General features: G+C 36.0%; 1 protein-coding gene across 2 annotated transcripts; it reads right to left on the bottom strand.

Annotated features, from left to right (window-relative positions):
* Nucleotides 1–865: 865 nt before the first annotated feature.
* On the bottom strand, nt 866–7,246 carry LOC112784121 (uncharacterized). Of its 2 annotated transcripts, XM_025827240.2 has the most exons (8): nt 6,734–7,246; nt 5,657–5,704; nt 4,749–4,859; nt 4,548–4,603; nt 2,744–2,867; nt 2,540–2,646; nt 1,457–1,526; nt 866–1,220 (listed from the first exon to the last, which is right to left on the bottom strand). In XM_025827240.2, the coding sequence occupies exons 3-8, from the start codon at nt 4,828–4,830 to the stop codon at nt 1,117–1,119; spliced, it is 543 nt and encodes a 180-aa protein (XP_025683025.1). In that variant the 5' UTR covers nt 4,831–4,859; nt 5,657–5,704; nt 6,734–7,246; the 3' UTR covers nt 866–1,116. The 2 variants fall into 2 exon arrangements, with proteins under 2 accessions (XP_025683025.1, XP_025683024.1); XM_025827239.3 differs by lacking the exon at nt 5,657–5,704 and having other exon boundaries at nt 6,734–7,244.
* Nucleotides 7,247–26,912: the final 19,666 nt, after the last annotated feature.

Raw genomic sequence — 26,912 nt, 5'->3', positions numbered from 1 at the left:
ATTGTGTGTAAAAAAGCCAAAATAGAGGGGCAAATTTTTAGTTATTAAGTTTTTTAAAAACAAAAAAACAAAGTTCTATACATAAATTTTAGGATGGTTAATGTTACTCCCACATAAAAGTAGGAGTAACAAATTCGTAGCCTATTATTATAATTTATCTAAAAAATATTTTATATTTTATAGATGTCCAATGTTGTGTCCTGTTCTTTGCCTGTATCCATGCTTCATAGGGTACAACCCAGGCATTGGAATTAACCAACTTAACGGTGGGTTGAAATTGAAACCAAGGGCAGATCAACAATACATGGAGCAACGTTAAAAAGGAGAAAGCAACGAGATGGTCAAAATTGTAGGGCAAAGCACCATATCGAGAAGAGGCATGAAGGAATCGCTGCGGGGAGCAAGAGGGGAGGCGCTCATTCGTCCCGGGAAAGGGCAGTGTCGTCTTCACCTTATGCGGCGTAGCTTCTTCAAAAATTGTGACCGTGGAAGAATCCCTATCCAAGTGTCTAACAATTTCGCCTCAGAACAAGATCACCAACAGTCAACAGATCGAGAGAACTTTTTTCATCCCGAACTTGGATAGTTTATCATCATTGACGGTGTTGGTGCCAATCGCAGCATCATTGCATTCGGGGGCAGCACGAAGGAGATGGGATTCTACTAGGGGGCGAGTTCCGAGACAGGGAAGGGTTCGGACTTTGGATAGGGTTATGGGCCTAGCCCACGACCAAAAAAGGCTCAACTTTCTTTTTCTTCTTGTTTACTGATAGCATCTTTCCCCTTAAAAATAGTACCTTCTAATAAAAAATACTTTTTATTAAAAAATTAACAAAATATTCTTTTATTTTAAATAATATATTGATTATTAAAAAAGTACTTTTTTATTAAAAAGCTAATTAATTGTCTACCGGAAAAATACTTACTTTGTTTTATACAAACACAATTGCTTTTTTTTTTTTAATCAAAAGCTAATCCAAACTCATCCTAATTCAAAACTAACAAAAACATTCCGTGCAAATATATCTCAGGCTATCCTGTCCACGTGAATTAAAAACCTCATAACATTGCTACTCTGACGGTATTTTGGATTTTGTCCCAAAACCTGATGAAAGACTAAGATGCTTTCTTGGGAGGGGACATGTTATAAAGAAGGGAAGTAACTGCTTTGATGGTAATAATCTTAAACAACAATAGTGTGAATATATATACCAGCAAACCTGCAAGATGCAAAATAGCCCTGTAACTATTTGTCTTCATTTAGTGTTTGGAAATTACGTTAAAAAAGAATAATTAAAAAAATGAGTGATTATGGATATGTTTAAAACATGCACTAAATATGTTCCTGGAACATGCAAGTATTTCTCCAATATTATTACTATAAAATCCAATTATAATTCCAATTGCCAAATGCACAACATGAACACTATATTTAGGATTTGAAAAGAAAACTCACCAACTTGAAAGCCAGGAAAGTTATCAGCATCAAACATGCTTGTTCCTTTCAAACCAAAATCCTGGATGGCCTACAGAGGAGTCAAATGCAAACATTAGGTCACCCCAGAAGATAATAATCAACTTCATACCATATACCTACTTTATAATTCTATGATTAACCTAGCAGTGGTGCTTTACAACAAATTACAGTAACCTCAGGAGGTTTAGTGTAGGCATGAAAAATCAAACGGTACATTATACAATATTATTTAACCATAGGTGAGGTTGGTGACTTGGTGTAAAATACCCTAGAACCTATTACCCTTTCATAACCTGTCTTGTATAGTCATATGCTGGTGCACTACAATATATACATGCCAATGTCTTCTATAATACTAACATAAGTCTAAGATTCAATATTTAATATGCCTTCATAAGATCAGGATCCTCTAAAGTAATAACTAATAACCTTATGGAGTAATATGAGTTTAGGTGGGGCTGTGCAGGACGGGACAAGGGAGAGGAGGAGGAGGAGAAGAGGAGGGGGGGGGGGGACAACCTAAAAAATACATTGATTTCATAAATATAATACAAAAGGAAGCTTTTCAGTGCAGAGTTTCAACTTTGAAGTTAACTTTTTTACCTCTGGTGGAGAACTTGAATAAGAGGCTTATAGAAGAGCAAGTGATAGATGGAGAAGCTCATAAAAAGAAATTTTAAAAATGAAGTAACATGGGAAATCAAACTGAATACCATAGTAATGAACTAATATTTAAAAAAAAAAGTGGAAACTTAACAAACTCCCCAAGTTATTGGAAACCAATTTCAAATTACTGATAAAGCATGCACACAAATAATTCCCATGCACCTTGGTAAAAATGACTAATATCAAGTACAAAGAAATTATAGTATCCAACTACTCATCATAACTCAAAAAATAGTAACTACAGTGTGCACATTAGTTGATGATTCATGAATCTCCAGAAAGTAGTTTCTAGTGTTCATCCAGTTTCTCATGATTCCCTTATATAAGTTCTTCAATTTTTTCTTATAAATCAATCTCCTAGGAAATTCAGCAGATATGATTATGTGATATATTTACCTTCAGCAGAGAATACTGCTTAACTAGAGACATGGTCAACGAAATCACAGCAAGAGATGATATCACACTATAAAATCTCAACAAACTGGCCCGGCTTCGTCTTCGACCTTATCAAAAAATTCAAAAGAGATATCTTATTTAAAAGGTCCAAATGCAAAGCTCAATAGAATGATAAAGGAAAATAAAGAAATCTGTTTTGGCAACCTATTTCTGCAATGGCAAGAGAAATGAAACTAACAAGAGCGGAAGAAAGGGCAACTCTATTTGGAGTATCCTTTTTCATTGCTGGCAAAACTGCAAATATCACTCCCATTAATAAAAATAGACCCTGCAATGCAAAATTCAAATTATATATCAGACAAAACAAATATATACTCATATAAACATTTAAAGGATACAAAAGTAAAGTGAAAAGCGAAAATATTCTAACACTACGCATAAAACTCAATAACCATTCTTGTCGTGACAAGCTTACCAAGTAAAATCCAATGCACGAAAGTAAACATTTGTTGTACTTCAGTTTTCAAGAATAAAATCATTGCCAACATAAGAAAATTATGTGTTCACATTCTCTAATGATGCTGTGTTTGCAGAAGATGCTAGAAGACAGTTAAGCAAGGTTATATGGTGAAAACCAAAATGGAAAGTGGGTTGCAACAGGTAAACCAGGGAACAAGGCACAGGATAGAGAAAAGGAGGGATTGACCCAACCAAATGCTCAAAGATCTGATTATGTGAGCAGAATGGGTAATAGTCTCTTGGGGCTCATGGAAAAGTCAGGCTTTGTTTGGTGTGCCAATATTCTGATTCCCTTGCTGAACATTCTACCTGCCTCTCAATAATTCTTCTATTATCTCAATCTTCCTAAACAATAACAACAAAGCCTTATTCCACTAGGTAGGGTCAGCCATATAGATCAAACGACGCTATTGCACCCTATCATGTATATACAATGAGACTGTTGACACGTATATTTCCTTTGACCACCTCATGTATGGTCTTTTAAGGTCTTCCTCTATCATTTGCCACATGTCCACCTTCCATCTCATCTATCCTCCCAACCGGGTGCTCTGTTGATCTTCTTCCCACATGTCCAAACTTACTTGAGACGAGATTCTACCATCTTTTCTACAATAAGCGAACCTCCAACTTTTTCTCTTATATCTTCATTTCTTATTTTGTCCATACGTATGTGGCCACTCATCCATCTCATCTGTGCCATACTTAACTTATGTTCATGCTCACCCTTTACCGCCCAACACTCTATTTCATATAATATACCAGGTCTAATGGCAATGCGATAAAATTTCCCTTTAAGTTTTGAAGGTACTTTTTGTCACATAAAACCTGACGCACTCTGCCACTTTGACCAACCCGTTTGTAACCGATGTTTTACATCCTCCCAATTTTTCCACTATCCTGTATCATACACCCAATATACTTAAAACACTTTACGTGCGGTAGGATGGTTTCTCCAAATATTATTTCTGTACTCTTCTTGCAAGTGTGAATATTCTTGAGAAACTTCTTGAGAAACCACAGAATATAGTTTCATTACCGCATACCGACTATTGAGTGTGTATTTTTATACTAAAACATATACACACACATTGCTTCCTTGTTTAATTTTATGGGGTCTTTTGTCCTCTGCTATATTCAATCAGTTCTCGGATATAATTATACTCCTCGCAACATTTTCAATAACAGGGAGAGACATGCTCTTCAAAGTTCAAAGTTCAAATTTTAGACACAAAGGCCCCACCCTGCTGTTCATCCTGTTTACCTACTAAGGCCCTGACCTCACCCATACTCCTAATGGAACATGTCAACAAGTAGTACATTATACCAAATTACATATTTCTACTGAATACTCTAAGATACTCCGTTAATAAATCAGGATAAAGGATATCATTAGGAATTGCCAATTGAAATAGAAGCCCAATTCCAACAAAATTAATGATCGAGAGAAATTAATAATAAAAGAAGGAAGAACAAAAGGGAATCGTACCTGAAAGATAAATAGGCGAGAAAGGCGTTGCTTGCCCTTTGCAACCAACTGATATCCTAAATGACACAACAACGAAAAGTAAAACATAAAATCAGGGATCTATAGCTGAAAGCAGAGAAACAAGAATAGAACATATGAAATTAAGCACAAACAGCAAGGGTAATGAGAGAAAATTGAGGGCTTTGGAGTAATGGAACTAACTTGAATCAACAACCATACGGTATGAGTAATCTGAGCCATCAGTTCCAGATGGTCTCCCCAACCCTGCTTTTCTCTGCTGCATCTTCTTCTTTTACCACCAAAAATGTCAATCTACACCAAAAACCAGGACCACAAAAACCTAATCAAAATCATCATCTATTGAACATATGAAACAAATCTAACTTAAATAAACAACATCGAAATTCAAGGTTAAAGCCTGAACCCAAAACTAAAAAAATTGAATCAGCAGCATCAAACTTCCAGTGATACCCAGTTACAAAATCGTAAAACATTTTGATAATTCAATGTAAAAAAGTTGCTTCCATCAATTAATTGGAATCTTCTTCCTTAGTTGGAGAATTTATTGGAATTTGAGCTAAGGTACTTCAGTTTGTAGCATGCACAAGATCTTCGATCCAAACTTGTCAATGTACCAAACAAAATTCAACAATCAACAAAAAGTAAGATTCATTTTGAAGTGTGACATCCAATAAATCATCGAAGCAACAAATCTTCAAGAGAATCCATTATTTCTCGTTCAAGCTCAAACGAATCCCTCTTACATTTTCTTCAAATTACAGAAACAGTAAACAAGTTTCTGAAAACCGGACTGGTCATCGAACCGCTCTAATTACTGTTTCATTGGTTCAACCGGAAAAACCGTTATGTAATAAACACCTGATTCTATAAAAATTCAATGAATAGAGCAACTGGTTCTAAACACTCTTCTACTGCATTTTTTTTACTTCAAAAGGGGATCATAAACAACTAGTTCTATGAATAAACAAACTACAATATAGGCCAATGATATGCAATGCCAAAAATAGGCCAATGATGAAATAATAAAGGGTTTCTCTTTTCAATTCTAAGTTCAAGCTTGTAGCAAACCAGAATCAACAAAGTAATACCGTTGAATTAGTCTTCCTTCTGAATTCTTATATACCTCAAAGAATTTCCTACAAAATGAAAATTGAACACAACACACAGCCTTAAAACAAAAACAAAACAACACTCAGAAATCATCAACGCTTCCAACCACAGCCTTAAAACAAAACAGAACAAGATTCAGAGCTTGAGCATTGATCACAAAAAATTGATTTCTGAAACAAAACAAAAATTGCAGAACAACATTCAGAGTTTGAGCATTGATCACAAAAAATTGATTTCTGAAACAGAACAAACAATCAACAAAACAATGAAAACAGAATTTTTTTTCCCTTTAGAAGAAGAAAACAATGAAAACATGAAGCATATAATAAATCAATGATCACCAACATCCAGCAATAATCTCAAAGACAACAATAAATACACAACAACAATTTAGCAAATAAACAAGAACAAGACCTAAATAGAAAATTCAACAAATTAAATCGCAGCAACCTAACAATTTAGCAAATTAAAACAACAGCAGCCCAACAATTTAGCAAATTATCAACTTAAGAAGTTCAAGAACAGAAAATCACAACAAAAACAAAAAAAAAATTAAAATTAACAAAAGAACAACAGCACAACAACCCAAGAACAATTAGCAAATTAACAAGTTTACAATAACAGTTAAAATTTACCAGAAGAACACTAATGCAAGTGGAATCATCATGCTAATATGTTTTCTGCAAAGATGCTATTTGTGCAGCTAAAATTTCCTAATTACTAAGATCCAATTATTCTAATTTCACATGCAATCAACTTTCTAAGTTTCTAAAAGCTAGAAATTATAAAACCAACCAGAAATATGGTTAAAGCATTTCATCAAACATGTTGAGTGCGGTAAAATTAAAACGAAATAAGAGAATTCAAAGCTTAAAATCAATGTGATAGAGAAGAGAACATAACTATTGTAACTTCAATTCAGTCAATGAAAAAATCCAAACCACTACCAAATCAAATAGTTACTTATTGTAATAGAAATCAGAAATTGCAGAGTTTGAATTAGAGTATTGGTGTTGTGTGAGTGTATTGTCTGGTGGCGGGTTTAGGGAACTCACGGCGGCGACAAAAGAGAGCAGTTCGACGGCTAGGTGGAGCGCGCGGCTTGGTCGCAGAGTTTGAAGCAGAGCAACGTGGCTTCCAGACGAACGCAAATGCGAACTCGAACGGTGAACGGCGAGTAAACGCGAACGGTGAACGCCAAGCGAACGTGAACGGCAAACAATCGGCGACGGAAGCGCGGCTGAGCAGACAAAGACGACGGACGCCGAGCTCGAGGAAGCAGCCGCGATCGGTGACAGCGAACAGGGGTTGAAGACTTGGAGCACGAGGGAAGCTAGATAGACGGACGGATGGCGACCTTTTTTATGCGACGGACGGCGGCAGTATGCCACTCCTTGCGGCGGTGGTGTAGGCTTACAGTGATAGGGTTTTTTGGCTGGGTTTGTGTGATTTCTTTCTGAATGAAAGAAAGAAAGGGAGAGAGGGAGACAGAAACGAAGGAGCTTCCGTGTTTGTGTAAACCGGCCGGGTTCCACTTCGGTCCACCGGCCAGTTCTCGACCGGTTCAATGGTTTTACATGCCTGACCAGACCATTAATATTGTCGGTTCGCAATTGAACTGGTCTGATCGGTCGGTCCGGTTTGGTTTTAGAACATTGACAGTAAATAAAAATATAGAAATTTAAAAATAAGTTCATACGTCTCGGTCCAACCTTGGTGGCACAAGCTTAAAGGCGGTGGTGCGCCTGGGATCGCAGTGGTGGCTGCTGCAACACTGCGGACGGAGATGGTATTGTGTGTCTTGGTAATGGATGATTGGTGTTTCTTTGTGAGATTGCATAAATTTTTTCTTTCTTTCTTATATTTTTGGATTGAGCATTTTTCTTTTTGGGTTTTGGGTCAAGGCTGACAGACCAGCCCAACCCAGAAAGAACTTTGAGACCCACCAACCCGAAATGCTCTACAGCGAAACTCCCTTCTTCCTAAGGGTGGTAATGGGTAGGGTAGGGTAGGGTTTGGATACAACCTTAACCCTACCCACAAGTTGAAATTTTTATATAAACTCAACCATATCTTATACGCGGGTTGAGAATATCCTAACCCTAACCCTATCCGCGGGTTACCAAAAAGATACAATATTATTATATATCTTAATGATAATTTAAAATAGAACTGACTTTTATGTAAATAAAAACGTATTAAATTATAAATTAGTGATATTCTCTTAGTGACTAAGGATTTTTTCCATTTAGTGAGAGGTTTTTGGTTTAACATCCACTTGAAACATATTTTTCTATAAGTATATAATATATAAATGTATAGGGTGCAAATAGGGGTCCTACCCAAATCCTACCCGCACCCTACCCGACTGAGTTGGGTCAGGTTGGGTACCCGTGGGTAAGGTGCATGTTGCCACCCCTACTTCTTCCTCGACCCAAAGACGCCACTTCTCTTTAACGCAACCTTCGTCACTCCTCACTGCGGATGCCCGCCGCCCAGACGCTGGTTTCGCCGTGACTACTGCAACCTCTAGTCCGACGTCCTCAAAGCCCGTTGACAAAACCAGGTATCTTTAAAATTCAGTTCCTACTCACCCCCAATAATCTTTAAAATTCAACATAAAACAATTTTTAAAATTTATAAAACCTTGAAAATCATTCAAATATAAATCAAATTAAAAAACATGGGGCGAGTAGGGGTAGAGATGGCAACAGATCCTCATAGAGTGGGGACATGTCTTTGTCCTTAGTTTTTAAAAACTCTTCTCGGCCGTGCCATATTTTCGCGATGGGTAATGGAGATCTCGTATCCGTTGGATACTCGGATCTTCTCAGATATTCGTATTACATGAAGTATGAATCACACAACAGTAATAGTATAGGCAGTTAGTTATTAGATGTTATATTTCTAGTAAGTTTTGACTTGAGAGTTAGTTATGAGGCAGTTAGTGATAATTGAATTAGTTATTAGAAAATTATTTTTAGTTGGAAAATGTGTTAAATTAGTTAGTATATAAGCTTAGAAAATGAGATTAGAAACTTGAGGATTGTTCTTGTAAGTCTGATTTGTGAAGCTAGTAAGAGAACTACACTCTTCTCTTTTTAGCTCTTTTTCTCCTCACATGTTTGATCTATTCTATTTTTCTACTCTTTGAACTCACAATTTTCTCATGATGCGGTGAGCATGGAAGAGAAGTAGAAAAATGTAAGAACGGATTGGGAGAAAGAGCCTTAAATGAATCTAGAATATTGAAGATTCAAAATCATGGACAACAACTCGTTTTCCCTCTCTTCAGTAGATATTCAAGCTTTGGTGAATTTCATGAATCAATTCAACATAATGCAGAAAAATTAATCTAAGCCAGCAACGAGTCCAGCTCTAGATCCAACCAGTCCCTACTTTTTATATCTTGGAGAGAATCCAGGATCTCCTTTGGTATCGGTCAGTTTAGGAACAAACAATTATCACGTTTGGGAGAAAGCTATGTGGTGTGCATTGAAATCAAAGAACAAGGTGAAATTCATAGATGGGTCGATCAAGAAACCAGAAAAGAATGATAGTTTGTTTCAAGCTTGGGAAAGGTGCAACACGTACGTGACTTTATGGATAAATTTGTCCCTGAGTGGAGAAATAGCGCAAAGCGTGATGTGGATTGATTCCACGGTAGAATTGTGGAAAGAACTACAACACAAATACAATCAAGGTGACATTTTCAGAATTGTGGAACTACAAGAAGAAGTATTTACTGTGAAACAAGGTGATCAATCAATCATTTCATACTACACGAAATAAAAGGAAATTTGGGAAGATCTGGATAATCTTCGCCTGATCCCGCAATATTCTCACTGTGCAGACCGTTGTGTTAAAACTCGATTTTTGATAAACCGACTTTTTTGGCTATTGTGTAACTTATTCCGCAAAATTCTGAACCATGACTCAATAATTATTAGTGAGACAGGACTAATGGTAAAAAAATAAAAATAAATTAAAAAATAATAATTAATAGGTCAAACTTGACTTTACAAGGGTAATTAATTCCTCTAAGTTAAATTTGAGTAGTAAAAAATAAACACTTACTCGGCATTAGTTTATTTTCCTCACTAAAGACTTTTGAGCCAGGAATTCACTTTTAGTGATACTTTTGTGTGCGCCGGAAAAAGTTAGTAACCAAAAAATTTGGAATTAGTGGTAAAAATAATTTCTATGTTAGTAATTATGTCCCAAGATTAATATTATTCATCCATTCATGATTTATTTCATTAAGAATAAATCTTAGCCAATAATAATTTTACCACACAGTAAAAGTTACCCCGAACCAAATTTTTTACTAGTATTCCACAAACAACTCCTAGAGACCCAAATCCTCTCACTTGCCAACCAAGTAATTTGCCTCTCCCTCTAAGCCTCTGGTCTGAGATTATATCAGTCTCTCACCCCTCTCTAATGTGTTTTTAACCACGAGTAACTAACCGCAGTTAACTGCGAATAAACACGTTATTATAAAGCTGATTGTGTTTCCTCAAAATCATGCCCTACTCTCTCAATCTCAGCTCAGTCTCCTCTGATTTTTTCAGCCCCTTTTATCATAATTAATTCAGCCAAAACTCAGATTTTATTTAAGGAAACATTGATCACAAATTTCACAAAAATACTATGTATTTTGTAAGTTTTTGACCGTGTTTCAGAGAGAGAAAAAGAGTGAAATTATGCACTTCTCTCTACGTCCCAACCGTCATCCCAACTATTCTTTCATTGTTCTTCAAGTGTTCTTCAAGAATCCGAACCAGACAAATACAATTCATTGCTCGTTTTCACAATTCTTGCATTTTTACCAAAATTTCAACAAGGTAAGCTCTTGCTCCTTCTCCATTCTTTTCAGTTTTTTCAGCAGTGACTTTGATTAATTCTTGCTCTCTTCCATGTATAAAAAACTTCTCTTGAAGTCCATATGGAGCACACCTAAGGAGCTAGAAAAATTCAAGCTCAAAGTGGTTAATTTCATCTCTTTTTGTGACACTTTTTTGCCAAGGAGAATACTGCACCACCACTAGCCGTATCTCTACCTTTGTGAGAGTGTTTTTGGTGTGTGAAAAGTCTAAGAACTGAATTAAACAAGAGTTCAGGGTTAGGAATAGTTAGAATATATTTGTGCTAGATTCGGTGTTCATGTAAGCCACTTTGTGGTGATTTTGTGCTTAATTTTATAATCTATAAATTTAGTGGTACTTTTCTATTTTTGACTTGTTATTTGGGTGATATATAAAGCTTATTTGCCTCTGAAAATTGTATGAACCACTGAAATTAATTAGAGTACTGGGGTTTAAGTTTCAAGCCTTAAGCATCACTAAAAGTGGGTATAAATAAAAAATTACACCCCTGGAAATTCAGCCAATAAAAGACCTGGAAAGTGACGTGTTAGAGGGTTACAAAGAAGATAGAAAACTAATTTTAATCCTATGAAACAAATGAGTAAAAATAAAAAGAGTATTATAGTTATTTTTGGGTAAAAAGAGGGTTAACAATATAATTTAATTGAAAGATCAGTAAAATTCTAAATTTAGCATCATCAGGGATAAAATAGTAAATATATAGATTAGTTGGGTCAAAATTATAACTAAAATAAATTTTTAAGCCTAAATAAAAGTTGTAGTAAAAGTTAGAAGTAAATAGTAAAAAATAGTAACTAAAACAAGTAAACAAATTAATAAAGGGTAAAATGGTATTTTAGGTTTCTAGGGATAAATTTGGTATTTAATAAAAATATTAGGGTCAATCCGATAAAATTTGACGCTAAATAAGGAATGAAAAAACTAGAGCACTTAGGGGTAAAATGGTAATTTTAGATATAAAGCAAATGTAAAAATGGTTAATTAACTTAATAAAGGCAAAAAGGTATGTTAGGAAGAATATGAGGATAAAATGCTATAGTAATAACATTAGTGGTGAAAGTGTCACTAAAAGTCTGAAGAAAATGGTAAAAATAGAAGTTATGTACAAAAGGACAAAATTGAAAATATATAAAAGTACCAAGGGCAAAATAATAAATGTAACGAAGGCTGAGAGATTTAAAGAAAAGAGATCGGGCATAAGTTTTTATAAAAGAAAAGGCAAGAAAAGTCCCTTAGAGGTAAAGTTTATTTGAAAAGTGTTGCAGAAAAAGAAAACTGTAAACTCCAAGGTTCTAAGAGAGTATCTGGGGAGGAAAAGTTTCTACTATGATGGAACCTGAACCATAAGATGTGGGAATGCCCACTTTATGTTGAAACCTGTTTCTTTAACTGTTAGCATACTATGGCGTCAAGCTTTGCAATAATTGCCAGTTGCCAGAATACACGTCGCTTTGTCTATTAGGCACGTATACATAACGTACGTAGTTGGAAAAACCATATTCAAGCTTAGTCCTGGATAATATTAGGTTGTGGGTAGACAACTGACGCGTGAGCTCATGGATTGCATAGGACCAAATATGCATTATACTTGGTTTCTGCATTTCTCTGCTTGTGATTGCTTACTATTATTCTGTTGTGTACTTGTGATTGTGCTTGTCTGTATGTTAATCACCGTTATAACCTTGCGAACACTTAGACTTAGGCTACAGAACCTTTAGTTTCCTGTGTAATACCCTGCTGGGAACCTTAAGTTCTCACTCCCTTACTTTTCTCCGTTCCACAGATGGAAACCATCGTGATTTTCTTTGAGTTTTTCGCATTTAGACAAGCGAACAGCAACATCACAGGTGTGTCTGATGATTCTTTCCTTGCTTCAACACAGTGTTTCCTCAGCTACCAAGATATCCATGAGTAGCAACAATAATAGTAGCAGCAGTAGCAGTAGTCTTTTCCCTCGTTTTGTATAGACTTTTAGAGGATTAGGTAATTTTATAAATATCTATATAAATAAGTTATAACGGGTCCCAGACTAGGGTGGATCTTGTGAGTTGGAACCTGTTAGTATAAATAATGGAGTTTGTAAATATTTACATGAATAAGCAGTGACATAACCCGGTGTGAACTATGATGTACTAAATGAGCCTTCGGGTATATATGTATGATATTATTATATTTTTTGTGTTTTCTATGCTTCATGTAGATATTGGCTTGGTTTGGTAAAGCTTTTCGAAGAGGTGTTTATGCTTTTTAAAAGCACAAGCTTCTCATTTTGTGTTTGGTAAATCAAAAAGACCATGTGCTTGTGCTTGCATCTTTTAAAAGATTGAAATTCTTTTGAAAGCAACTAAGGTGGAGCTTTTCAAAGTTAGCTTGTACTTTTCAAAATTTAAAAGTCTAATATAACCTCATATATTAACTAATTTTCAAATTTAACGCTTAAATTTATGTCTTTTATAGTAATTTTTAATTTTAAAAGCTATTTTACCAAACGTAATTGTTGTTGCTTGTGTTTATTAAAAGTAATTTTTAATTTGATTTACCAAACATAAATGCTACACTTTTAAAAAAGCTATCTTTTAAAAACTAGTTTTATAAGTTACTTTTAAAAAGTAAAAGTTTTACCAAACTAAGCCATTATCTGTTGAACGATTACCTATTCTGTTATATCTATCTAACATGCGGTCTCGACTAGCACTACAAGCTCATATGTATATATTTAATATAAGGTCTAGAGTCTCTAAAGAAATCTGTGAAGTAGCGCCTGGAGGCTAGCATTAGTCATGACATACTAGAAGTTGAGTCGTTACACGTTGCAACTATGAATTCAGTATAGTGAGGGGATATAAGGAAGACTCTTGCATGGTAAGGTTTCTAAGAGGATTAAATGAACAATTCTACCCAAGGTAGAAGAGGCATTTTCTATGGTCTTGCAACGAGAAAGACAAATGAACACAGGTGAAATGATGGAGAATAGAACCTTGATGGCCAATTCAGATTCAAATAACTCAGGAGGCACAAGAGGAAAGGGCAGAGGTAGAACTAGTAGAGGAAGCTTTGGTAAAGGGGGAAGGAACTCAAAATACTGCACCTATTGTGGTAAGAATGGCTATTTAATTGATGTCTGTTATAGAAAGCATAGGTTTCCTCCACATCTGAAAGGTGGACATAGTAATGGTACAGTCAGTAATGTAATTGCTGAAGAGAATAGTGAAGAAATCAGCAATGAAGTCCAAATGGATAGTGAAGTGAGCTCCAAGCTTAGTCTTATTCCAAATCGGAAGGAAGCACTGCTTGCTCTCTTGAACCAGCAAGATGCACAACCAAAGCATAGCATTAACCAAATCTCTCATACATTATATCATTGTTTGTTTTTGCTCTACATTCTTGGGTCATTAACTCTGGAGCCACCAATCATGTTGCTTTTTCTATGAAATCTTTCAAAACACTTCAAGAAATAAAACCAGTTCTAATAAACATACCTTATGGCACACATACAATAGCTAAACATGCAGGGTTAGTACACTTTTCTGAATCTTTTCAGCTTACACATGTTTTCTATATACCTACATTCAAATTCAATCTAATTTTAGTGTTGAAATTAATTAAAGATTCAAGGTGTAAACTGATTTTTTATGAAAATAATTGTGAAACTCAAGACAAAAACACCAAGAAGACGATTGGTGTAGCTAAACAAAGGATGGGGTTCTATGCCTTTGAAAGACTAGTTCCTATTGCAGCTGCTCATTCACTTCTCACTCATGCTTTTGCAGCTCCTCACAACATACACAATGTGCACAAAATGCAAAAAATAACATCTGACATCTAAGGCTTGGACACTTACCTAATAGTAGAATAAATGTAGTGAAAAGGAATATAGTTTTTTTTTAGAAAATTCAGTTTGTAATAAAACCATGTGACTCATGTCACTATGCCAAACAAAAGAGACTACCATTTTTCACTAGTTTCTCAAAATTAGAATGCTTGTTTGACATAGTGCACATGGACATATGAGGTCCAATTGACACAGCATCAATGTTTGGTCATAGGTACTTTTTGACTATTATTGAAGACAAAAGCAGATTCACTAGGTTATTCTTTATAAAAGAAAAAACAAGAGTGAAGCTAGAAATTTAGTTCAAAATTTTGTAAAAATAGTTGATACACAATTTAATATAAAAATAAAAAGAATTAGAATAGACAATGGGGGTAGAATTCAAGTTAGAAAGATTTTATGCATCAAAGGGAATTTTACATCAAATATTGTTGTCAAACTCCCGAGTTAACTCGTAAATTTGTACGAGTTTACGAGTTTAGGTAGTAGAATTGAGTTAACTCGAACATAAACTCATTTCTAGGTAGACTCAGGTAAACTCGATCAAACTCGCGAGTCAGCGAATTTGTGTTGGGTGCTCATTTTCGCCAAAATGGCGGCGTTCCCCCCCCTCCCCCCACAAAAAAGAAGAGAATAATGTTAAATCATGGAACCCTAATCCCTAATGTTTCTCATGACTCATTCTTCTCCCTGCCATTCTCTCACTCTCATTTTTGTCTATCCTTTACCGCTGTTCATCGCTCGCCGCCGGTCGCCTGCGTCCCTGCCGTTCATCTCACTACTCACTCGTTCGTGCCTCTCCATTCGTCCGCCGTTCTCTCACTGTCACTCTCGCCACCCGTAGAGCCTCTGCCATCCGTCATGATGTATCGTTTGTCACGTTACTGCCTTTCTTCATGTCCTCTGCCAGTCACCAAGCAGCTATCGTTCGTTCTCGCCGTTTGTGTCCTCTGTTCGTTCGTTTGCTCCATTCAGGTATGTTTGTTTGCGATTTCGTGTTACTGAGTTACTATATTTTATAGTTATTAGTTGTTAATGTTAGTTTGTTACTGTTGCATACTTGAATTTGTGAATTCTGAATTTATGACCTTTGTTAGTTGTTACTGGCTTACTGCTGAATTCTGAAATTATGATCTTTGTTAGTTGTTACTTGTTACTACTAAATTTAGAATTAGTTATTACAAGCACTGCTGAATTCTGGATTTATTACTTTACTAAATTAATTATTTGGTATTGTTGATTTGTTGATTTAGGGACAAAATGTCTGAGAATGAGTTCATTGGGGAGCCAAATCAAAATTTAACGGAGGAAGAACATGAATATATGAATGATGATGATTTTGTTGGTCGTATCGAACTTGAATTTGAAAGAAATGATGTTTCTGATGAAGATTGTGAAGATGATGATGTTGATGCTGACGCCATGGAAGATGAAGATATTGGAGAATTTCAGTTTTAGGCTTTTAGTTCATTAGAACATTTAATTATTGCTTTATTGTTTTCTTTTTTGTTTGGTTGAGTTATATGAAGCTTTGATTGTGTGTGACTGTGTGTTCTATGTTGAACTAGATGTATACTTGTGTAGGATTTGAATGTGTGTTCTAGAGTACTTGTTATAATTGTAGTATTATTTTAATTTATTATGTGTTTTAATGTTGAAATTGTTTTATATATATATATATATATATATATATATATATATATATATATATATATATATATATATATATATATATATATTACAAAAAGTTTATAACAGGTAAACTCGTACGAATCTAGGTCAGCTCCACGAGTTTATCTAGACTCGCGAGTTTGACAACCTTGTATCAAACCACTTGTGTTGAGACACTCAATAAAATGGCTTTGTAAAGAAAGTATCAACATATCTTAGCCACTGCTAGAGCACTTTATTTCATTCACATTTACTAAAAAAATTTTGGAACTTTAATGCAGTTCATGCAGTACATTTGATAAATAGATTTCCTAGTTCATTACTCAATGACATATCACCATATCAGGTTTTAAAAGGGAAGTTACCAGATTTGAACTACTTAGGAGTATTTGGATGCTTAGTTTATGTATCAACATTGCATGCTCATAGAACCAAATTGGATAAAAGAGCAAACAAAAATATGCGCTTTTGGGATATAAAAGTGGAGTAAATGACTGCATATTATATAATGTCAATGCAAGGAACATGTTCTTATCTAGGGACACACAATTTTATGAATCTAAATTTCCTTTTGCTCTAAATCATGATAACTTGATTAATGAGGCTTCTGCAGCAAGACCTTTATGCCAAAATCAAAATCTTATTACAATTTTTTATGATTCTTTCATTGAAAAATTAAATACACCTCATGGTACATTTCATTCACATGCTTGAACAGAACCGCATTTACATGAGAACTCAATAGACAATTTTACATGCATGAATCATCCTACTAGCACAAATGACAGCACAGAGTTGCATTTCAATCACCAAGGTAATTTTGTATACTATTCTACTAGTACAAATGAGAATGCATCAATTACACAAGAACCAAACCATGCATCCTAACATTTAGTGACCAGACATTCAACTAGAATTAAGAAATAACTTGCATACTTAGAAGACTTTCACTACATGATCACATTAGCATAAGATGCTATGACATCTATATCAAAAGTCAACAATTTTATCCTGGTATTTTATAAAATATTTTTTAAGAGTCAACTATTCTTTTTTGTGAGTCAATTTTTCAAATCCACAACATGTATACATAATACCCTATCAACACACTAATCTCTAATAACATCAAAGAACCAAGATGCTATGCCGAGGATACCAGTAATCCATGTTGGCAAGAAGCAATTACTACTAAATTGGCTGTTTTGAAGGAAAACAAGACTTGGTCACTCACTCCTCTACCTACTGGAAAGAAAGCAGTGGAGTGCAAGTGGTTATTCAAATTGAAGCTGAAGCAAGATGGTAGCATTGATCAATATAAGGCGCAGTTAGTTGCATAGGATTTTACACAGATTACTAGGGTTGATTATTTTGAGACCTATAGCTCGGTAGAGAAGATGAACACCCTAAGGATTGTGCTATCCATGGTAGCAGTAAAAAATTGGCACTTGCACCAGTTTGATATAAACAGAGCATTTTTACATGGAGATATTTTAGAAGAAGTATATATGAAACTCCCACCAGATTTACAGGTTCCTTCTGACATTGTTTGCAAACTTGACAGGTCACTCTATGGCCTCAATCAAACTAGTAGACAATGGAACTCTAAGTTGTGTGAAGCCTTGGATGAAGTTGGATACAAACAATAATGACTACAACCTATTCACCAAAGCTTCCAACAATAAATTTACTGTCATCTTGGTGTATATAGATGATTTAATAGTCATAGAGATTGATTTAGTTGAGATTCAGTTCATCAAGCAGCAACTTCATTATTTGTTTAAAATTAAGGATTTGGGAGAACTCGGATTCTTTCTTGGCCTCTAGGTAGACTAAAGCAAGAGGGGCTTTTCACTTTGTCAATGCAAATACTGCCTCAACCTACTCAAGGAGTATGAGTTAATGGAGGCCAAGACTGTATCAATGCCCATGGACTACACGATGCAACTTCCCAAAGGTTCAGGAAAACCTCCGACCTCAACATCTGAATATAGAAAACTGGTGGAAAAATTGCTATACTTGACTAACACTAGGCCCGAAATTAGTTATTTTATTGCAAAACTAAGCCATTTTTAGATTGTGCCATAGACAAGCACGTCGAGGTTGCAATAAGGGTTCTGAAGTATCTTAAGGGAGCACTAATAGGGTTCTTAGACAGTAATTGGGGAACATGCCCTAATAATAGAAGATCAATATCAGCCTACTACTTCTTCTTAGGGACTTTAATTGTCTCTTGGAAAAGCAAAAAACAAAGTACAGTGGCTAGTGAAAAATTCAGCGACGCGTACGCGTGACGAGCATCACGTGCTGCAATTTACAGAAAATGCTGGGGACGATTTTTGGGCTGCTTTTGACCCAGTTTTAAGCCCGAAAATATTGATTAGAGGCTGCAGAGTGGAGCTGGAAGGAAAAAATCATTCACTTCTATTTCATTCACAATTTTAGGTTTTAGATGTAGGTTTCTAGAGAGAGAGGTCATCTCCTCTCTCTAGGTTTTAGGGTTTTTAGTCTTATTTCTTCTTAGATTCAGATTTTCACCTTGCTTTAATTTAGCTTTCCTATATTCTTTTCTAGCATCTTACTTCTTTTAGTGTATTTGTTATTGCTTCCGTTTGTTATTTCATCGTTGATGCACTTTTGCTTCCTTTGATTTAGATTAATGCAATTCATATTTTTATGTTATTGTTCTTTCTTTAATTATTGGTTATTGTTGTCTTGCAATTGGGTATCTTAGATTTTATTATCTCTTATTAATTCTCTATGCTTTTATTTTGTGCCTTCCAAGTGTTTGATAAAATGCTTGGGTGGATTTTAATTTAGATTTTTATGTTCTTGACTTGGATTGATTAATTAGAGACTCTTGAGTTATCAAAACTCTTTTGTTGACTGGTGATTGAAGATTGCCGGTTAGCTTGAACTTCACCAAAGCTAGTCTCTCACTATGAGTTGACTAGGACTTGTGAACTCAAGTTAATTGTATGCACTTGAACTTCCTCTATTGATTAGAGGTTAACTAAGTGAAGGCAATTCACATTTACCATTACAATTGATGATGATAATAAGGATAGGACTTCTAATTCTCAATCCTTGTTAAGAGCCTTCTTAGTTATTAGTTTATTTTCTCGCCATTTTACTTTCTTGCTCTTATTACAAAACCCAAAAATATACTTTTTCATAACCAATAATAAATACACTTTCCTGCAATTCCTTGAGAGACGACCCGAGGTTTAAATACTTCGGTTAATTTTATTGGGTTTGTATTTATGACAAACAATTTAAACATTGACCGAGGATAATTTGTTGGTTTAGAACTATACTTGCAATGCGACATTTTTGTAAAAATCTTTACCGATATTTTTCCTCCATCACATATTCATAAAAGATCAAACACATTCAACACATTCTAAAAACATAAATTTCAAGCCTTCTTTCATCATATATTGATAGTGATAGTAGATTTTAATTTGTTTTAATCCTACATCGAAAAGAAGAAAACAATCAAAAGTTGAAATCATATAATAAATCAACAATAGTATAAAAAGATAGTTATTGTATATATTTTACTTATAACAACATCTTCTTCAATGTTGTGAATTGTATAGCACTCAAACTTTATGTTTGTTGTGGTGTCAAATTTATTGTAAAACTAACCTTAATTACACATTAAAGTCTCCAACGTATCAGGATGTAATCTGCTACATTGTAGTATACAAATCAACCACTTGCATTAAATGAAGACTTAGAGGCAACTATAGATATAAAAAATTGCCAAAAAAATTCCTACAATAACCTGCAAAGTAAAAAAATTCGCTCCATTTGATTTTCACAAATTTAAGATATCAAAATCATGTTCAGTTTGTGGCAGCAGTGGTCTCTCTTCAATATAATAGTCCAACTTGCTCTTCAATATAATAGTCAACTTGCCAAGATTCATGACTAAACTTTCTTACCCTTGATCCTACCAAACGAATTTGATGGCGGCATATCTAATTGAGCAGCTCGGTCTATCTCTATCTCTCTTTCTCTCTCTCTCTCTCAATCTCTCTTTGTAAAACCCAGTTAATTAATGACTAATTAACCCATAAATTAAAATTTATTAAAAAAATAAAAAATGTGATTTTTATGGCTTAATATGATAGAGAAAATCAAAACGAGAATTTTGATACTAATTTTAAAGAAAACGGTCCAAGATTGGACCGAACGAAACAAACCGGGCCAACCGGACCCACATTGGGCCCTTGGCCCAACCAAGCTCAATCTAAAACCCTAAAACAGCACTCTCTCTCCTCTCTAAACCCTCAAACATGCTGAAATTACAAAGAATGGGGGAAGAACACTCTTCCAAAGTTCTAACTCTCACATGATCTTCAAACCACCATAACTTTTGATCCGAAGCTCCGATTGCCGCACCATTTGCGGCCATGCGTTCACCACTTTGAGCTCTAGAAAACCCACTACTTTATTCTTGAGGTAAGCCACGTTTTCCTCTTTGAAATTTCAGAGTTAATTTCGAAAATTTGGGTGAAAAGTGTTCAGATTTTGGGCTCTTTGATGTTATAGGATCCAACTAGCTTGAAGGAGAGGCTTAATCTTGTCTCCTTGATCCTTGGGTGTGGTAAGATTCACAACCCTAATAGAATTTATTGGTTTATGATGTTTGGGTATTGAGTGGGTATGTTTGAAAGTGATATTGTAGTTTAGGAAGTGTATATATGTGTGTTGGAGCTTGATTGAGGTTTTGGAAAGCGTGGAAAAATGGCTCTTGTGTGCTAAAAATCTATTCTTGGAGGTATTGAAGCTTTGAGAGATTGTGAAAAAGTGATTTGGAGGTGTTTCGGGTTAAGCGGAAAAGTGGCTAAGGTATGGTCTCGGTTTCCTGTATCTAAAATGTAATGTGGTGTAAAAACTTAGGTTAGAGGCCTTAAGATAGGATTTGAATGGTTGATGTTATTGAATGGTTGAGATAAATTGTGTGGTTATGTATGTGATTAATGAATATTGATATTTTGATGGTATGATGCATGAGAGATATGCATGTTTTGATATATGCTTAATGATTGGTTGAGGTGGAATTGTGGGTGAAGCCATGTTGATGGTGAGGATGATATTGATTGTATGTATTGATGGTTGATTGGAAATGGTATTGTTGGAAATTGGGATGAGAAAATATATAGAATATGATATTGTGTTTAAAATTGAGTTATTTGATTGAGATTGGTTAAAATGGTGGATTGGTGGTTTGTGAATTTGATAAAAATGTTAACATATGAGTTGAGGAGGCTTGAGGTTGATTTTTGGTACGTTTTGGTTGGTTTTGAAAAGGGTTGAAATTGGTTTGTTTTAAAAATGGAACTTTGTGGTTTTGTATGAAAATATGGTTTTTGGGCTTACTTTGACAGAGCATATCTTGGTCTCCAAATTCTCGATTTGTGTCAAATTTGTTTAGAAATGAAATTGGATCCAAGATGTTTATGCCATGTGAAGAACGGATGGAAAATGACTTGAAACGAAAAAGTTATGCCCGTCGGAAGATTGGAGTTTGAAACTAGAATTCTGCAGCTTTTAACTTAGTAAAATTTTTGGCAGAATGTACTCCCATGCGTACGCGTGGCCGACGCGCACGCATCACTTTCAAATTTTCACTTCCTCACACGTGCACCTGGCCGACGTGTACGCGTCAATGTGATGATTCAAGTGCCCAGCCAAAGTTTCCGAGAGTTGTGCGGGTATTGTGCGAGTTTTGTGCGAGGAGAACGAAACACACCCACGCGTACGCGTGGCTGATGTGCAGGTGTCACTTTACTTTTCTCCCATCCACGCGTACGCATGGGCGACCCGTACACGTCACTTTAACTTTTCTGCTTCCCACGCGTGCGCATGGGCGACACGAACGCGTGACACCATTTTCATCAAAAAGCTTATTTTTGAGTTTTCAAGCCAAATTTCAGACTTCTAAACCTCCGATCTCACTCCTTATGTCTTAAATCCTTGTGATATGCCTAGCAATGGGAAGGAGCTAGGGAATGTGGTAATTTGTGAATGAAGTAAGGGGAGAATTAACGATGAATGATGATCAAAGATAATTATATGAGATACGAAGGATGATTGTGGAAGTGCTTTATATGCTATGAGCCGAAGGGCTGTAATTATTAATAATTGGCTGGTTATGGATTGTATTATGAGCCAAATGGTTGAGATATTGTCGAATTATGGCTGAGCTATTATTGAATTATGGCTGAGTATGATTGCAAATATGTGTATTGAATGAAATGTGAATGTTGCACTTCTACTATCTGAGATACGAGTTTCCCTAGGTGAAAGCAGTGGCTAGCCACCACATGTTCCAGGTGGAGACTCGATACTCTGCTGATCCTATGTTGAAGGTGTGGCCGGACACTGTGAAAGTTCCGAATGAGCTCGCCCCCGTGAATAAACACTAGTGTGGGTGTTGTGAATATGTATTGATGATTATGAATAAGTATAACTCGAGTTGGGGATGCACGACAGAGGGACAGTCCAATGGTTAGCTACCAGGACTTGTCGGATTGGCTTTATAACTGACAGATGAGACTTATCAGCCATTAGGACAGGCATACATTATGTGCATTATATGTGAATTATTTGGAATGCCTAATTGACTGCATAATACTTGCTAATTGTGTAATTGCTGTATCTGCTTCCTATTTGTGCATTTCCTTGTTAATATAATTGTGTTTGCAATATCAAATTACTGATGGCAGTTGGGAGGTCTGCAGGATTTGGAAAGGGGAGTGTTAGTTAGACTGAAGATATTTAGTCAGTTGCCATTTATGGTTTAGTCTTTTTATAAGCTTTGATTATCTGTTGGAAGTTCTAGGATTGCCTTTGGCTTTCCCAAGACATTACATGTTAGATATGTGGGTACTGTTACCATACTGAGAATCTCGGGTTCTCACCCATGCGGATTTTGTGGTTTTCAGATGCAGGTCGTGAGGCTTCTCGCTGAGACATGCTGGAGACTTCTGGATTAGCAAAGATCCTTAGTTCTCGGGACTTTATTTTGGTTTTATGTACTTGTTAGATACTTATTATCACCACTAAATAAATATATACTGTTTTGACTCCTCTTAGAGGTTGTTTTGGAGAATAGGTTTGTGGTAATTTGTCCTTTGGGTTTCTCTTGGGTTTCTTACCTTATATATATATACTTTTATGCTCGGACCGGTTATCTTCGCAAATCGGGTCTTGAGTTTTGATATTCGTATCTTTGGCACTCTCTTGTCTTTGGATTCGCATTAGTCTATCCTTTATCTGTTTTGTTATGTTATCGATCGGAGTGTTGCGCTTTTCTGTTTAACAATTTTGCTTTATCCCTTTTTATTCAAAGGCTCCTAGTTATAAACATTTTTCACACTACTATATGTTCTAAATTTTATTTTTAGAGGTCGTAATACCTCGCCCCCTCTGTTTTATGACTTAAGCATAAGGCTCTGTGTGGTAGGGTGTTACATTATGGTATCGTAGCAGTTTGTTCCTGTAGAGCCTGAGGGACGGACTGACTATGCTTCTGTGCATTCTCTGTATGTGTGTTTATGTGCTATTAGAATATCTAACTGATATACCTGGAATAAACGTTCATGAGCATGCATTTGGGACTTTGAAGCACTAGACTTTCGATATTGAGACTGATCAACTTGATATCGATTGTTTGGTGTGTATAGGAACCAGATGGCGCCTTGTGGACGCAATCGACGTCGTATGAGAGGTTGTACTAGTGCTCAGGGACTAGGGATCAACCCAAATGACCCGGTAAACTTTATGACGGTGTTGGAGAACATGGCTACTGCTATGCAGGCCATTGTGGTGGCTCTCGGGTAATAGATGAACAATAATGGTAATGGCATAATTGGCAATGGCGAAAGTGGAGATCAGGGCCTGATAACACTAGCAACCTTCTTAAAGGTTAATCTACCCAAGTTCAAGGAAACTACCAACCCGACTGAAGCCGATACCTGGTTTCAGGTTATGGAGTGAGCACTGCAAGCACAGTTGGTACCTGAAGAGCAGTGTGTTGAATTTGCTATGTATCTGCTCACTGGAGAAGCATCGCATTGGTGGCAGGGAACCCTACGTCTTCTGCAGCAGGGTGATGACCCTATCACTTGGGATGCCTTCCAGGTGGAATTCTATAAGAAGTACTTTCCGAATTCTGCTAGGACGGCCAAGGAACTAGAGTTACTACAGCTGAAGTATGGTGCTATGACCGTATTTGAGTATACAGACAAGTTTGAGGAGCTATTCAGGGTTTTCCGCATGTGTCAGGGAGCTCCGGGAGACTTCGAAGAATCGAAGTGCATTAAGTATGAAGGAGGGCTCCAGAGTGATATCTTTAGCTCAGTGGGACCAATGGAGATCAGAACTTTTTCAGAGTTAGTGAATAAGAGTAGAGTTGCTGAAGAGTGTGTGAAAAAGGCAACTGCAGACAGAGGAAGCCATAGGGGACCATTCCCACAGAACCGAGGGAAGAGCTTTGCTCTTAGAGGTCCGCCTTTCAAGCGGGGAGGCTCTGCATCACATCAAACTCAGGGTCAGAATAGTTTCAGGAGACCCAACAACAACAACTCCCAGGGGAAAAGGTTTGGGAAGCAACCTCAGAATGAGCAAGCTTATACTAGGTGCGGAAGTCACCATCCGGGAGTCCCGTGCAAGGTCAGATGGGGCTTGTACTATTCTTGTGGTAAGGCGGGTCATAAAGCCTCAAACCGTCTGGAGAAGCAGAAGCAAGGTGCCGGGAGAGCACAGCAGCCTGGTCGGGTGTTCACCACCTCAGTTGTAGGTGCCGAGGGGTCCGATACACTTATTCGAGGTAATTGTGAAATGGCTGGTCAAATTTTAAATGCTTTATTTAATTCGGGAGCAACACATTTATTCATTGCATTCGAAAAAGCTAATGACCTAGGATTGAAGATTGTAGTTTTAGGTTATGACCTAAAGGTGTATAATGCCACCCATGAAACCATGGTAACTAGGCTAGGATATCCGCAAGTTTCATTTATGGTCAAGTAACGTGATTTTGTCCATGATTTAATCTGCTTGCCGATGACCGGTCTTGATCTTATCTTGGGATTGGACTGATTATCTAAGAACCATGTTCTGCTCGACTGTTCTGAAAAATCGGTGTACTTTATACCGAAATATACAAAAGAGTCGGTTGTGGTGAATAGTTATTACATGAATTCTATGATGGTGAATTGTTCTAGGACCGAATGTCAGAGTATTTTGTTGTTAACTGGTGCGGAATTTATAACCACAGACTTACCGGCAAGTGCACTGGGTCGTATCAAGTAATACATTACGTGAGTAAGGGTCGATCCTACGAGGATTGATGGATTAAGCAACAATAGTGTTTGATTGGCTTAGTTAGACAAACAGAAAATAGTGTTTGGAAGTTCAAAAGCATTAACAGTAAATTTAGAATATTAAAGATAGGCAGATAAATAAGTTGGGAATAAAATATTGAGAAGGCAGTTAAGGCTTCAGAGTTATCTATTTTTTCGGATTTACTTTTCTTACTAACTATTTTAATTATGTAGGATTTAATTTATGGCAAACTATATGTGACTAGACCCTAATTCCTTAGACCTTTCTAGTCTCCTCTAAAATTCATTAACTGCCAATTCCTTGGTCAATTAATTCCAATTAGAAGCTACATGATCAAATTCCAGTTTACATGCCACAAAAACTCTAATTACCCAAAAATAAAAGGATTATATGTCACGTATCCTGTTAAATCCAGATGATTAAAATTTAGGAGAATATGTTTTCAAGCTGTTGTTCAAGTAAAGAGCTTTTCCAAGTTTTACAAGAACTCAAATAGAAAGAGGGTCATACTTCCATTCCACCCAAATTCATAAGATAAAGAGCGAAAACAATTCTTAAATTACAAATCCATACATGAATTAAAATAGAAAAAGCAATAAAATCAATCCATACAAATAAACAGAGCTCCTAACCTTAACAATGGAGGATTAGTTGCTCATGATTCAGAGTAAAAAACTAGGATTACGGAATGTAAATTTGTATAGAATTGGAAGTCTGAAATGTAATAATGTTGAGGTGGTATCCCCCTATTTATATCTAATCCTAATTAATTTAAAATCTATCTTTAAAACTAAAATAATATCTTTTTCTATTTTTAAAATTTGAATTTAAATTAGAATTAATTATAGCAATCAACAAATCTTCAATTGATGGATGGGGACCACTTGGCTTCACTAGGATCCACGCCTAACTTGGGGTTGGCAGCATGAATTGGAATTTAGTTGAGCTAAGCTGTGCCTAACTTGGGCTTTCCAACGCCACTGGAATCACGTCCATTGGACCTCTGTAACTCGAGTTATTCAGGTTTGAGTGCAGAGAGGTCAAGGTTGACAGCATCATTCGCCTTCATCTCTTCTTCTGCAGAAACTCCATCAAATCCAGCTGAATGCTACCTAAAATAAATAGAATTGCACAAGATTCAAAGTAGCATCCATATTGGCTAAAAGATAATTAATTCTTTATTAAACTCAACAATTTAGATGCAAATTCACTAGGAAAAGATAGGAAAGATGCTCCCGCATCATTAACCGCGGGTGTTTCGGGTGATGATCAAAGCTTGGAGCAAATTCCAGTTGTGTGAGTTTCCGGAGTTGTTTCTCGATGATATCGATGAATTTCCACCTAATCGAGAGGTTGAGTTTGCTATTGAGTTGGTGCCTGAGGCCGGACCAATCTCGAGTGCTCCTTATAGGATGTCATCGCTAGAAATGGTCGAGCTAATGTCTCAGCTAGAGGATTTGTTGGGTAAGAACTTCATCCGACCAA

Source organism: Arachis hypogaea, chromosome 20, assembly GCF_003086295.3.
Source record: "Arachis hypogaea cultivar Tifrunner chromosome 20, arahy.Tifrunner.gnm2.J5K5, whole genome shotgun sequence".
Taxonomy (NCBI): domain Eukaryota; kingdom Viridiplantae; phylum Streptophyta; class Magnoliopsida; order Fabales; family Fabaceae; genus Arachis; species Arachis hypogaea.
Note: the sequence above shows the minus strand (reverse complement) of the source record. Positions and strands in the feature narration are given on the sequence as shown.

What these genes read in the sequence shown, in the direction of transcription:
- LOC112784121 (XM_025827240.2), bottom strand. Translation starts at nt 4,830, where the DNA reads ATGCAGCAGAGAAAAGCAGGGTTGGGGAGACCATCTGGAACTGATGGC. An exon ending in CCGTATGGTTGTTGATTCAA is followed by an intron (nt 4,604 to 4,748) that starts GTTAGTTCCATT and finishes TGTGTCATTTAG; the next exon opens with GATATCAGTTGGTTGCAAAG. An exon ending in TCTTGCCATTGCAGAAATAG is followed by an intron (nt 2,647 to 2,743) that starts GTTGCCAAAACA and finishes TTTTTTGATAAG; the next exon opens with GTCGAAGACGAAGCCGGGCC.